Source organism: Hakea prostrata, chromosome 7, assembly GCF_041222555.1.
Source record: "Hakea prostrata isolate BN-2017 chromosome 7, UWA_Hpros_2, whole genome shotgun sequence".
NCBI classification, from domain to species: Eukaryota; Viridiplantae; Streptophyta; class Magnoliopsida; order Proteales; family Proteaceae; genus Hakea; species Hakea prostrata.
Genome location: NC_142606.1, coordinates 12143716 through 12157271, shown reverse-complemented (window position 1 = coordinate 12157271; position 13556 = coordinate 12143716). Strand labels below are relative to the sequence as shown.

Below are 13556 nucleotides of genomic sequence, written 5' to 3'. Positions count from 1 at the left end.
TCTTTGTAAAGATCTAAATGAGTCAACTAATATAGATACTATCAGATTTTCTATTAAATTCAAACCTCGTGCCTATCAGGAGCTCTGGATAGGCACTCTGGTACATTCAAATTGAACTAGAAAGTTGAAGCTCCATTCATACAGAACATAAATAAGTTTCCTGGATGAGTGCATTTATTTTTTAATAATTTTTTTCTGATGTTATGAAGTCCTGAATTATGTAGTTCAATTCGCATAGATAAGCCCTCTTCAAACAGTGTAAGAACCTTGAGTTCAGTCTTCACTTGAAATGATGGTTACCACCAAAAAAAAAAGAAGAAAAATAGCAACGATAAGCTCCACTTTCTTCAATTTAAGTGCTTTAGTTCTGAGAAACTAGAAAAACATGGCTCCTGAACATTGATCGACTGATTTTCTCCAAATTATTTTGGGATATGAGGTCCATCCAAGTGAGCTTATGCATATTTCAGCTAAATCTTCAGGTTAATTTTTCTATCTTTTTTTGGTAACATTTTTTTTTTTAGGGTAAACGGTAACACCTTTGATCTCATGGTATGAAACGTTATATGGTATAGGCATTGGATATCACTACTGCCAATTAGGGTATGGTAATGACAAAGTGTAAAATTGTCAAAACCTCGAAAAATGGACAAATTCCTTTTCTTATTCTTAGGAACACATACAAGATTCGTCACTACACAAAGGATAATGGTTCTAAGTAATTGCCCCATAGATCCTATATCTATCTTAGAGAGACTCATGTGGGGGGGGGCTTATTTGCATGGTCTAACTTGGCGGCGAATCGTACTTCTTTGGTTGTCTGCTGGCGGTCGCTCAAGATCTTTGGTCTAAAGTATTTTCGATATTTTAAGCATGAAATCATTAATACGGGCCGATATCAACACCGATACCGATAATATACTGATATATTTTTCTTGGTAAAAGTAAAAATACTGATGTCAATACTTGGAACCGTTAGGTAGGTCCATTGCTACGACGCAATAAAATAAACTAAACTAAACGAGCGCATTGGGAATATTCAAAACATCGCCCACGAAAAAAGAATCTGCATCTACCACTCTCACAGCCCACGTAGATGAAGGCGTGGGAGAGCGAGGTTGGTAAAACATGTGATGCTCATCTACTTCTGCGTCCCTATTTAAGAAGCTACTCTCCTTACTCTAGTTCCCACCTCTCACCGGTTACCTTCAGATCCTGAGCTACCGTTTCTCTGGATTTCTGGTAACCCAACTTTCCCACTTTCTGAAACTCCTAAACTTTCATCACTGAGGAAAAATGGTGAATGTTGAAGCCATCCGCAAGGCCCAGAGGGCTGAAGGTCCTGCCACTGTTATGGCCATTGGGACTGCCACTCCCCCCAACTGTGTCGACCAGAGCACTTACCCTGACTACTACTTCCGCATCACCAAAAGTGAGCACAAGACTGAGCTCAAGGAGAAGTTCCAGCGCATGTGTAAGTACTTATTTTCAACTTCCTTAATCACAGCTTTTCTATCTACATGGGCTTTTCTTCATTGGGTTTCTTCTTCTGTTGACTCTTGATTAATTGCTTTGTGAATAGGCGACAAGTCGATGATCAAGAAGCGTTACATGCACCTGAATGAGGAAATCCTCAAGGAGAACCCAACCATGTGTGAATACATGGCTCCTTCTTTGGATGCCAGGCAAGACATGGTGGTTGTTGAAGTGCCAAAGTTGGGCAAGGAAGCTGCTGTCAAGGCTATCAAGGAATGGGGACAGCCCAAATCCAAGATTACCCACCTGGTCTTCTGCACCACCAGTGGTGTTGACATGCCCGGTTGTGATTACCAACTCACCAAGCTCCTTGGCCTCCGACCCTCTGTGAAGAGACTCATGATGTACCAACAAGGTTGCTTTGCAGGTGGCACGGTCCTTCGTCTTGCCAAGGATCTTGCTGAGAACAACAGAGGTGCTCGTGTACTTGTAGTCTGCTCTGAGATCACTGCTGTAACCTTCCGTGGCCCAAGTGACACTCACCTTGACAGCCTCGTTGGTCAGGCTCTTTTTGGAGATGGAGCAGCTGCGATCATAGTTGGGGCTGACCCAATTCCTGAAATCGAGAAGCCATTGTTTGAGCTGGTGTCGGCTGCCCAAACAATCCTCCCTGACAGTGATGGTGCTATAGACGGACATCTCAGAGAGGTTGGCCTCACTTTCCACCTTCTCAAGGATGTCCCCGGCCTCATCTCCAAGAACATCGAGAAGAGCCTCGTGGAGGCATTTGAGCCTCTTGGCATCTCTGATTGGAATTCACTCTTCTTGGATTGCCCACCCAGGTGGCCCAGCCATCTTAGACCAGGTCGAGCTGAAGTTAGCCCTTAAAGCTGAGAAACTGAGGGCCACAAGACACGTGCTTAGTGAATATGGAAACATGTCTAGTGCCTGTGTGCTGTTCATCTTGGATGAGATGAGGAAGAAATCAGCTGAGGAAGGGCTCAAGACTACTGGTGAAGGTCTGGAATGGGGTGTTCTCTTTGGGTTTGGACCAGGGCTCACTGTTGAGACCGTGGTGCTCCACAGTGTGCAAGCCTAGAGAGAGAACAACAAGTGGGTGGCACTACTAAAAGTGAGGGTTCGTTCTTTAGCTGATCTCAAACTTTCTGTTAATTGATGGAAGTTGAATGGTTTGTTTTCTCTTCCGATTGTTGTCTGGGTTTTTCCTTCGTGTAAGGTTTGTCAAATTAGAATGTATTTTTATCTGTTTAACCATTCAACTTCAATCTATATATGAATAAAGACAATAAATTACTTTTGTTCTCTCTCTGTAGGATCGTTTAAAGCCTCCTTATAACTTGTCTCAATTGATTCCTTTTTGGGTAGAAACTCTTTTTTCTTCCAGAAAATGAAAGCAAACTTTCTTGGTTCCTTTGATTGGTAGGTTGCGAGTTGGAACGGCCTTTATGGAAACGTATTTACACTGTAGCGACAATTGGATATGGTTCAGTTCATCCCTGACAGTTCAGTTCATCCCTGATAGATCTAACAGGCATGAGATAAGTTTTAGGGAGTTAGGTTTTTCTTTTTGGTAACCTGTCAATAGGAAATCAGTTTTGGATAGAAAACGACATTTTCCGGTAGATTCAAAAAAGTAAATTGGCATTTTTACTATAAAAACAAAACCAAATTAATTAACATGTAAGCTTAGATATTGGAAGAGAGATAGGTTAAGATTTGTTGCTCTTCAGCAACAAGAGAGACTTGCGCGATGGCACACCATTTGTTTCAGGTTTTTCATTCTCAGGGTTATTTTTTCATTTATTTCAGCACATGTTTCTTCACATTCCACTTAATTCAAAGATGTTCCATGTATAGTGCTTGTGTGCTCTTTATTTTGGTTGACATGAGGAAGAAGGGCAGAAGAGGATAAGTTAAGATTTGTGTTTATAGATTGGATATATGTCATAAACTATTGAGTTTGCATCGTCTCCAAAGTGCTATCCTGACGACATTTGACCACAAATTACATGGATTAGGGTGATTAGATTTATTTTTTTAATATTTAATTATTCTTTATTTGTGGGCCTCATATAATTTGTGTTAGTAATGCTGTCACAGGAGCACCCGTCAAGGGAGATGATTCACAATCTAAAATTTTCTTATTTATGTAAGGTTGAGGATCTAGATTCAATTGGGTTCTCTTACGAGTTGCTTATTTGTATGAGAAATGGCAATTTTTTTTGTACCCTCAATTGCATGTGTTTAGAATTTCAGATAAAGAATGAAGAAAAAAAAAAAAAAAGGAAAAATCTAAACAATTTAGAATTTCAGATAAAGAGGTATCTTTTAATATAAGTAATAAACAGATTATTAAGGAACATTCTTGCAATTGGCATAGTAAAAAAAAATCTTTCAATCAAAACAATGGCATGATGTAATGAAGATGTCAAAGCCCAATTGGTTTGGTAGTAAGGGTGTCAATTGTGTACCGAAAGCATTTAACCGTATCGAACCGGGCGGTCTAAAACCGCACCGTACCGTACTATTCAAAATTTGGTACGGTACGTACCAAAACCGAATTTCTCCGGTACGGATCCGGTTTTAGGCACTCATACCGTCCGTACGTACTGAAACTGTACCGAATTGGTACCGTACCAAATTAAGAGATATAAATTGTAATTTTACAATTAAAACACTTTACCTTTTCCTTATCTCTAATTCCCTATTTCAATTTTTCGTTTCATTATTCACTCATTTTCTTAGATTTACTTGTTTTGTCTCTATTAATTAGATTTATTTGTTTTATCTATGTTAATTTCAAATTATATTGATTGGTTGATCACAATTTCATTAGTATCTTAATGAACTAATAACAAAAGTGGCATAAGTTCATTCGTACGAAAATTGTACCGCACTAGATATCGTGTTTAAACCGTTTTATCGTACCGATTTAATACCGAAACCGTACTAAACCGTTTTTGTAAATACCGAAACCGTACCGATTGACACCCTTATTTGGTAGTCTTGATAAGTTGGAGCTATTGAATTTTCCAAATGGAAAGTAGAAACTTGGATTGTGTTCCTCAGAAGCATAATCCTCAGAGAAGATGACAAAAGTGTTTTGCTGAAACATCTGTGGGGATCTTTGGTATGAAAAAGGGTTGATGATAACATGCAAATAAGAAACTTTGTATCAATAATAAAATTCTAGTGGTAGATAGACTGGTTTTGACTTTTGGATATGGACGAGTAGGCAAACTAGGTAGTTTGTGTTCCTTTGCTTTTGTGACGGCTATAACCATTAGGTAATAAATAAATCCATGACTTTCAGAAATCAGGAATGTTTCTAAATCGATTCAACTAATTTGATTCTAATTCAAATAATCTCATTTGCAGTGATTTCAATTCAATTCTCCATTCTTAAATATGGCAGCATAATCCAGCTACTCCAACCAACATTATTAATGAAAAGAAAGACCAACCGATGGCATTTATGCTCAACACCATGGCAATCAATTCAGGGACACATTTATTCTCTGGTTTCTATGACTTCACACCGGTGGTCTTCAATCCTCCTTGTCTGACTTCTTCCTCATCTCATCCGAGATGAATATCATATAAGCTCTAGGGTTTTAGGTAGGGGTGTAAATGGACCAGATTTGGATAGAATAGTGGTAATACCTATTCGCATCCTATTATATTCGAACTTTCAAATAATATTCTACCGGTTTTCGGACGGATTTAGTCAGATTTGGATGATAATCGAATAATTATTTTTTTGTAGGTAGATTCTTCTAAATGGGCATGAATATAGATTGAATACAAGTTTTCAACTAACTGTTTATAACTTTACCATTTTATTTGTGAGGGCTAGGTTTGAAATTTAAGAATTTGAAAATCTAAAAAAATAGTCATATATCAAAGGTAAAAAAAATTATAAAATAAGAAAAATAAATCTAAATAAGTAACTTAATCGGATAATTTTATCGGACGAATAGTAATCAGTAAGAAAGGAGTATACCATATATGCATCCTATTAGTAATCGGATGGATTTGGATACACCTAAACGGATGCGGATACGAATTCAAAAGCGTATTTCGGTTATCCATTTACACTCATAGTTTTAAGGTATTGTCCCTGCCAATTACTTACACAGGTAACACAACCGTTGGAACTTTTCCTTGAGCTGAGTCTTGTGTACATTGTTGGAGATGTGGAAGTAATAGCAAGGGTAGGCACTTTGGTCGACACAGTTGGGGGCGGTGGTGGGGCCGATGGCCATCAAAGTGGGCAGGCCTTCAGCCCTTTGAGCCTTGCGGATAGCGTCAACCATGGCCACCATGCTTGCTTGGTTAATCAATTGGTTGCGTCCATTCATGTGGATGCAAGAGGTTAAGAGAACCAATGTTAATTATAAGAGCAAATTGCACCGGCACCCTAAAATAGAGGACTTAAAGCACTGACACCCCACTTTATGGTTGAAAAACACAAATATTTCAAAACTGAATTTTCATTGGACATATTAATCTAATTTGTCACTGAAAACCGTTAAAATTGTTGTTTTTTTTTTTGGGTTTTAGGGATATTTTTTTAATGGGATAATTACTATTGGCCCCCTGTACTTTGATTTTATTACTACTGTATCCCCTGTACTTTTCAAATTTACTAATCCAACCTTTAACTTTGTCTACAATTACTATTGCCCCCTTACCGTTGAGTTTCGTTAGTTTACTAATGATGTGACATCTTTATATTTTATCAAAAACCCCAAAATATCTTTACACTTATCTCTTTACTTATTTACCCTTTTGTCAAGTTATAGTAGTACCCTTAATTAATTGTGGAGAAAAAAGTAACTATAATGCGTTTTATTCTAAAAAAAAAAACCACAAAATAAAGAAAAAATGATTGAATAAAATTCAAATAGAAATCGAAAAAGAAGGAAAATTGAATTCAACTCAAATTGGAAACTGAATATCACCTAATATATTTTCAAAATAAATGAAGTTTAGTGAATGTGGGAAATCAAATCGGGTTTAGATTTTGCCCATTTCATTAATTCAAAATAATTAAAATTAGGGTAAAATTGACATTTAATCAGGTTTTTATAATGGAGTAGCATCGTCTTTGGATTTCTTAATTTTAATGAAGGGCAAATTAGACATTACATATTCAAACTTAACGGCTACTTAATACCGTTATAAGGAAGGGGGGGCAACAGTAATTTCGTAAAGAATAGGGTTTTATTAGTAATAAAATCAAACTACAAGGGGACAACAGTAATTATCCCTTTTTAAATTGAAGGAAAATAAACAGTGATTTAATGATTTTCAGTGATAAATTTGACTATTATTTCCAATGAAAATCTAATTTTAGAATGTCTATATTTTTTAAATATAAAATAAGATATCAGTACTTTAAATCTTCTATTTTAGACTGATGGTACAATTTTCTCTAATTATAAATCCCATGTTAGTTGGGTGTGGCATGGCAAGCTGAACGTGCTACCAACTCCATACAAGTGTTTTTTAATCCATCAAAGTTGGGAATTGGTTGGTTCATTTGGTTAGCACGTGACAGAAATAGGGACTTTGCTTCAGTGTGCAGGACCAATTTCAGTCAAGATTTCCATCTCGCTTGATTGTCATGCGCATTTAGAAATAGAAAAGATAAACAAACGTCTGTCATTGCATCAACAAAGGAACAAAGGATGACTAGCTTCAATTCGTCAAATCTGGTATTGGATTTTTATGATTGGTTCTCATTCAAGCCTGAGAGGTTGCCATGTTGAATACCTTGATCAAATGGCTAACATAAAACACCTAATTTTACCTAATTGAAAATCTACCAAATGTGGGTAAGAATTGAAAACCCAATTTGAAATCTGCCTTGTGTCTTCCTTCCTCTCTGCAAAAGCTGCAAGAGTGAAAAACACTTACAAATTGAAATCCATCGTCCCTTTTCTCTGTTAGGTTTTCATCTTTATCAAAATCTGCAAGAGTTGAAGATGAAGACCCAATCTATTTCTTAAAACCCTTTGTTTTCAATCATTTTTTTTTTTTGGGTAAAGTTTAGCTGTGAAATGAGTGGTCGAGATTTTGTATCGACTACAAGTTTCGATTTGGATTGTAGGCTACACAGTATTGCACTATTCAAGCAAAGTCTAAAATTTTAACCATTAGATTAGAATAACACACATGTGGACATGCCCGCCATGGTATTCAACGAAACTACCCCTCCTCTCATTCTCCAAGCTCCACACATGGGCCTGTCCATATACCACCAATAGGCGTGTATCATATTCACTGTGAGAATGGAGTGACAGACTGCTAGCTGGGTGGAGAAGATCCGGACTCTGTGTTTTTTAGGTAAGATGTCTATATTTACCTAACACACTAAGATCACATAGAGTTTAAGTCACAAATTATACTTCTTATACTACTTCAAAGTAAATGTTTATGAAAGATGTTTCATTTACGTGCATGCGTCATTAATAAAAAAAAAAATCCATTAAGTACTGTTTGTTTGAAAGAATTTGAAGTGGAGAGAGAAAAAAAAAAGTTTGGAAAAAGGTAAATGTTTTTACAAAATTCTAAAACATAGCTTGTTTGGTTCAATAGAGTGAAAAAGCCTTTAGATAAGCTTTTTGGATCTAAAGAGTCATGTGTGCTGCTATGACACCTAATTTTTCCGTCCCATCCCCTTTTAAAGTTTCACTAAATCAATGGAGTTTTGTGGAAAAATAAGGAATATGATAAATTTGAGACCTACATCTGCAACATTTTCACAAAATCATTGAGTTCCTTCTCTCTTTTTTTTTTTGTAGAAAAAAAACTTCATTCAAAAGACGGCAAAACTAAGGCCGCATAGATCAAATCTACAAGCCGGGGAGTGGAAGTAGATCAAACAGTCACTATCGGCAGAGACTAAGCCTTCCTAGCTAGGTGGTCAGTAACATAATTGACTTGCCTAGGAATAAAATTAAAATTACATTGTTCAAAATAGGGAGTAAGATGTTTGATATCTGCAATGATGGGATCTAGGTCTCTTCTAATTGGACTGGCATTTTGAATGTAGCCCAACACTTCTTTGCAATCCGATTCGATGATGACCTTTTAAAAGCCTTCTCCCAAAGCATATAGGATCACCCGTCTGATTGCAAGAGCCTCCCCAATTGCTGCCGATTGAAAGGAACTGGGCTCTGATACTGCTAATCTCACTCGCCCTTGTGAATCTCTAATGATTAGCCCGAGGCCCATATTTGGCCCACTTTCTTTGAAACTAGCATCACAATTTGCTTTGAACCAACCAACTGGAGGATGCTTCCAACTTGGGATTTGTTGGGGTGGGTCCAAATTTCTAGTGGGGCCCATTCTTTGATGCCGAGACAAATAAGGTCCATTGGATTGATTGGGCTTTTTAGCTTTCCAGAATTCCTCATGGCTTGTACAACCTTATTTGCTATATCTTCTGCCACTTCCATAAAGTTTTTAGAAAGGAGGTTTTAGTTTTCCTTTCTAAAGAACAAGTTGTTCCTAGCCAACCATATATGCCAACATATGAAGACAAACAAATGGTAGAACTTGTATGTCTCCACTTTAGATCTCAACTTTATTTTCCTCAAGCTTTCCAACCATTGCTCCAGTGATTGAGGTTCCTTCTCAGCCAAAGAAAAAATGTGAGTTTTTCCCCTTTTTAAGTAAACAAATGCTTGGGAACCTAGTACGGTTTTATGTTCCAAGAGGGTAGTTGTGGCTTTGAATTTTTATTTACTATTAGGCAGAAGGGTTCTAAGTAAGTATCTCATGACCTGTTAGATCTTTCAGATCGGTAAGAAGAAACACAACTTCTTTTTTTAATGCTGGAACCTGTTCCAGATCCAATTATCATTGGAACAATGTAAATCCTTACCCATAAAAGCTGTTCCAACCCCAGTCCCCCACCCTTCCAATCAAAGGAACTAAGGAAGTTCGCTTTCATACGTATCCCTAAAAGAAGAAAGTCGAATTACAACCAAAAAAGAGGAGAAGTAATTTATTGTCTTCAGATAAAATTGAAGTTGAATGATCAAACAGAAAATTATATCTTAATTTGACACACTTACACATAAAGACCCAAATAACAATTTGAAGAGAAAACATAAGCCATTCTTATTCCATCAATTAACCACAAAATAAGTCTGAGCCTTGCTCCAGGGCCTCACTTCAATGGTACCATGATATTCTCTCTAGGCTTGCACACTGTGGAGCACCACGGTCTCAACAGTGAGTCCTGGTCCAAACCCAAAGAGAACACCCCATTCCAGACCTTCACCAGTAGTCTTCAGCTTTTCCTCAGCTGATTTCCTCCTCATCTCATCCAAGATGAAGAGTACACATGCACTATACATGTTTCCATATTCACTAAGCACGTGTCTTGTGGCCCTCAGTTTCTCAGGTTTAAGGGCTAACTTGAGCTCGACTTGGTCTAAGATGGTCGGGCCACCAGGGTGGGCAATCCAGAAGAGTGAATTCCAATCAGAGATGCCAAGAGGCTCAAATGCCTCCACGAGGCTCTTCTCGATGTTCTTGGAGATGAGGCCAGGGACATCCTTGAGAAGGTGGAAAGTGAGGCCAGCCTCTCTAAGATGTCCATCTATAGCACCATCACTGTCAGGGAGGATTGTTTGGGCAGCCGACACCAACTCAAACAATGGCTTCTCGATTTCAGGAATTGGGTCAGCCCCAACTATGATCGCAGCTGCTCCATCTCCAAAAAGTGCCTGACCGATGAGGCTGTCAAGGTGAGTGTCACTTGGGCCACGGAAGGTTACAGCAGTGATTTCAGAGCAGACTACAAGTACACGAGCACCTCTGTTGTTCTCAGCAAGATCCTTGGCAAGACGAAGGACCGTGCCACCTGCAAAGCAACCTTGTTGGTACATCATGAGTCTCTTTACAGAGGGTCGGAGGCCAAGGAGCTTGGTGAGTTGGTAATCACAACCGGGCATGTCAACAACACTGGTGGTGCAGAAGACCAAGTGGGTAATCTTGGACTTGGGCTGTCCCCATTCCTTGATAGCCTTGACAGCAGCTTCTTTGCCCAACTTGGGCACTTCAACAACCACCATGTCTTGCCTGGCATCCAAAGAAGGAGCCATGAATTCACACATGCTTGGGTTCTCCTTGAGGATTTCCTCATTCAGGTGCATGTAACGCTTCTTGATCGTCGACTTGTCGCCTATTCACAAAGCATTAATCAAGAGTCTAACACAAGAAACCCAATGAATGCAGAAAAGCTAGATGAATTAAGGGTAAGTTGAAAATATATATAATTGCTTACACATGCGCTGGAACTTCTCCTTGAGCTCAGTCTTGTGTTCACTTTTGGTGATGCGGAAGTAGTAGTCAGGGTAAGCGCTCTGGTCGACACAGTTGGGGGGAGTGGCAGTGCCAATGGCCATGACAGTTGCAGGACCTTCAGCCCTCTGAGCCTTGCGGATGGTTTCAACATCCACCATTTTTCCTCTTGAGAGTTTGAGAGCTTAGGAATCTAGAGACTGGAAATTAATAAACCCAATTAAGCTAATGGTGGCTGCTAGCTCTGAAGGTAGCTGTGAGGGGTGGGGAACAAGTGATGGGGGAATAGCTTCTTAAAAAGGGCAAGAGAAGAACAATTAGACAAGCATCACATGTTTTACCAACCTTCGTTCCCACGCCTTCCTTCATCTACGTGAGATGTGAGAGTGGCAGATATAGATTCTCTTCTCGTGGGTATTGTTTCAACGTTCAACTGCGGGCTTATGGTTGGTTCCAGATATCGGTATGGGTATCCATATCGGTCCATATTGAACGTATCGGAGATTCGGAATGATACACTGTATTTTGAAGATTTTGCCCTTTGTGAGTATCATGAGGACTCTAATTCAAAATCTCTCGCTTGTTTTATCTAAGATTGGGTTTTTGATAATTGGGAGGACAGGAATCTTGCTTTGGAGCAACGCTACAGTCTAGACTCAATTTGGGGTTCAAAGCAAATTTGAACCATTGAATGAACACTTCATTCAACAGTCCAGATTTACTCTGAACTCCAAAATACATCTGGGCCTTTGACTACTAGGAGCAGCATTGATCCCAAGCAAAATTCGAAGGGAAGACCATGCCGTGATAAAAAAAAAAACTCAACAGACCTAGAACAAAAATTGAGAAATTGAGAGTTGACCTTCTCTAGTGCTTGACTTCAACCTTTCTTAATACACGTCCATTTGAATGAAGCTCAACTAAATTTATATAGCACGTTGCAGTTATTTTTTTAATTTTTTAAGCTCAATTCACACTATAACTTTCACTAAGAAAAATAATTTCCACTATTATATGGAGCTTGACTAACATCTGTGGAGTTCACATCTTCTACAATTCTAACCTATTAACCTAAATTAAAATTTTAATAAAAGATGTTAGTCATCATTAGGTAAATGATACAATGTCGGCATCCCCAAAATTTGGTGGGGTTTTTATTATTTTGAGGTAAAATGTGATGAACACAAATAGGTGGATATATTGCTAGGCTGATTGATTACGCCCCTTTAGGCGGACTGATGCGTAGAAGCCCAACTCAATTTAAAGACTATCGTGGTAGACGAAAATTTATCCACACCATCCATTTCCTTGTAGATGAATGACATGTGTTCCAATACCATATCAAATGGTTGAAATCTATTTATAAGTCACATCAAAGAGTTGTGATTAAAATTTTACAAAAATAAAATTGACATGACTTGTAAATGGATCTCAACATTTTGACGTGATTTTGAGACACATGCCACACATCTACAAAGAAATGAATGGTCCATTTCCTTGTCAGAAATGAACAGGATATTAGTCTCGAAATAGACCCATGCACATGCTACAAAAAATGAACTTATCTGGGACCACAACTATGTCCCAAAGTACCATGGGAAAAGGGACATTACCATCCAATATACTTTCTTGTCTTTATGTAAGTTGCAAATTTGGGTTGAGTCACCATCACTATCTATAATTTTTCTCAACCTTTGTTCTACCCTAAGTTTTGATTTTTGAAATTTTGTTTTTTTGGCCATTTTATCATGTTGGGACAACTAAGGTATTTACTCTAGTTTATACATACTTTGACAAATCCCTTAGAGGAGAACTTATGTATTTAAGGGAATGTTAGTATTTTATCAACTATGCCAAATCCTGGCTACTGATCCTAATCATTGAATTGATTTTAACTATAACATCCCTTCTGAAGGAAAAGTACACAAGGTAGAGCTTGGAAAATCAATATTTTCCTTTTTGATAAATTGTGCAAAATACTTATTTTGTTATATAATGTCGAGTTCGGATCAGCTACCCGTCGGAAAAGCACTCTATGCTCCCCGACTGCTTTACCACCATAAATACAGGGGGACCCAGGGATTGGGTGATGGATTTTTTTTTTTTTTTTTTTTTTTTTTTTTTAATCTATGGATCCCACAGGATTTGTGGTGGTAAAGCCGTTGGGGAGCACCGAGTGCTCCCATGACAGGGTGATATCCGAATTCTATAATGTCATTGTGCAAAAGAGATCAAATTATAGATTGCTTTAAAAAATGTCATTATCACGTGCAAACGGCTAGTCTGATCACCGATGGATGCACCGAACTAGGACTCATGTGTCACGTGCAAGAACTAGCTTGTCAATGCACATCTAGACTGACCGTTGGATTTGGACCGGGTCTGACCGCTGAGACTGTGGTTCTTCACAATGTGGAGGTAAATGTAAATTTTCTCTTATAACATTTGGGCTTCGCGCAGCCGTTATGTTGAGCTTGGGCCTCTATGGATCAGTGCAGTCTGGATGGGCTTAATCAATCAGCCCAGTAATATATCCACCTATTTATGCTGTACACGTTTTACCTCAAAAGGCCCACCACGTTTTAACTCCCAAAATAAAAAAAAAGCCCACCATCTGACTGTGATAACTGTCACCGTTTCTTTCTTTCTTTCTTACCTCGAGAATGTGGTACCCATGAGGTTGTGGGACACAAGCAAGGAACGAAATTTCGTTCTATATCGCTAGTTCGCCACTTGGC

General features: G+C 38.4%; 1 protein-coding gene and 1 pseudogene across 2 annotated transcripts; one reads left to right on the top strand and one right to left on the bottom strand.

Moving 5' to 3' along the window:
- The first annotated feature begins 1187 nt into the window (after positions 1-1187).
- LOC149009815 (chalcone synthase-like) lies at positions 1188-2803 on the top strand (annotated as a pseudogene). The gene is made up of 2 exons (XR_016174588.1): positions 1188-1474; positions 1583-2803. The product of XR_016174588.1 is annotated as a chalcone synthase-like (transcript).
- Positions 2804-9679: 6876 nt separating this feature from the next.
- Positions 9680-10979, bottom strand: LOC149009814 (chalcone synthase-like). Its single transcript, XM_089161751.1, has 2 exons — positions 10802-10979; positions 9680-10699 (listed from the first exon to the last, which is right to left on the bottom strand). The coding sequence occupies exons 1-2, from the start codon at positions 10977-10979 to the stop codon at positions 9708-9710; spliced, it is 1170 nt and encodes a 389-aa protein (XP_089017877.1). The 3' UTR covers positions 9680-9707.
- Positions 10980-13556: the final 2577 nt, after the last annotated feature.